This window comes from Eimeria mitis, genomic scaffold (genome assembly GCF_000499745.2).
Source record: "Eimeria mitis Houghton genomic scaffold, Emh_scaff4130, whole genome shotgun sequence".
In the NCBI taxonomy this organism is placed as follows: Eukaryota; Apicomplexa; class Conoidasida; order Eucoccidiorida; family Eimeriidae; genus Eimeria; species Eimeria mitis.
Window position 1 is genome coordinate 3042 of NW_013572460.1, and position 566 is coordinate 3607.

The following is a 566-nucleotide window of genomic DNA, read 5'->3' on the forward strand; positions in this document are numbered from 1 at the left end:
CAAGAGACAGTGGGGCCCTTCTTGCTTCCTCAGGGACCACCACAGCGGCAGCTCCCGCGCTCTGCTGCTGCTGCTGCTGCTGCTGCTGCTGCTGCTGCTGCTGCTGCTGCTGCCTGGTGGGGTTGTTGTTCTATGCAGCAGCACACGGGTGCGCCAGAGGTTTCCTGCTGCGTCTCCATAGAAGACACAGAATTCTGCTGCTGCTGCTGCTGCTGCTGCTGCTGCAACTGCTGCTGCTGCTGCTGCCGGAGGAGCAGCAAGGGCGCCTGCATCTTCGCTTGCAGCGACGCAAGTGATTGGTGCTGCTGCTGCTGCTGCTTCTGCTGCTGCTGCTGCTGCTGCTGCTGCTGCTTCTGCTGCTGGTGCTGCTGCTGTTGAGGTGTTGCTGCTGATCAGCACAAAGTCTCTGGTGCTGCTGAAAGTCATGAAGCTACTGCTGCTGCTGCTGCTGCGATTGCTGCTGCTGCTGCAGCATGCGAGCTGCTGCTGCTGCTGCTGCTGCTGCTGCAGCGGCAGCAAGCTGCTGCTGTCGTCGAAAGCAGCAAACATTACAGCAGCAAAATAAA

General features: G+C 59.9%; 1 protein-coding gene across 1 annotated transcript in view; it reads right to left on the reverse strand.

Moving 5' to 3' along the window:
- EMH_0072710 (uncharacterized protein) overlaps window positions 1-566 on the reverse strand; it is a gene marked incomplete at both ends in the record, with an annotated part of 3645 nt that overhangs the window by 2433 nt on the left and 646 nt on the right. The window contains one exon of the mRNA XM_013499243.1: window positions 1-564. Coding sequence (XP_013354697.1) covers window positions 1-564 — 564 coding nt within the window. The remainder of the gene's footprint in view (window positions 565-566) is intronic.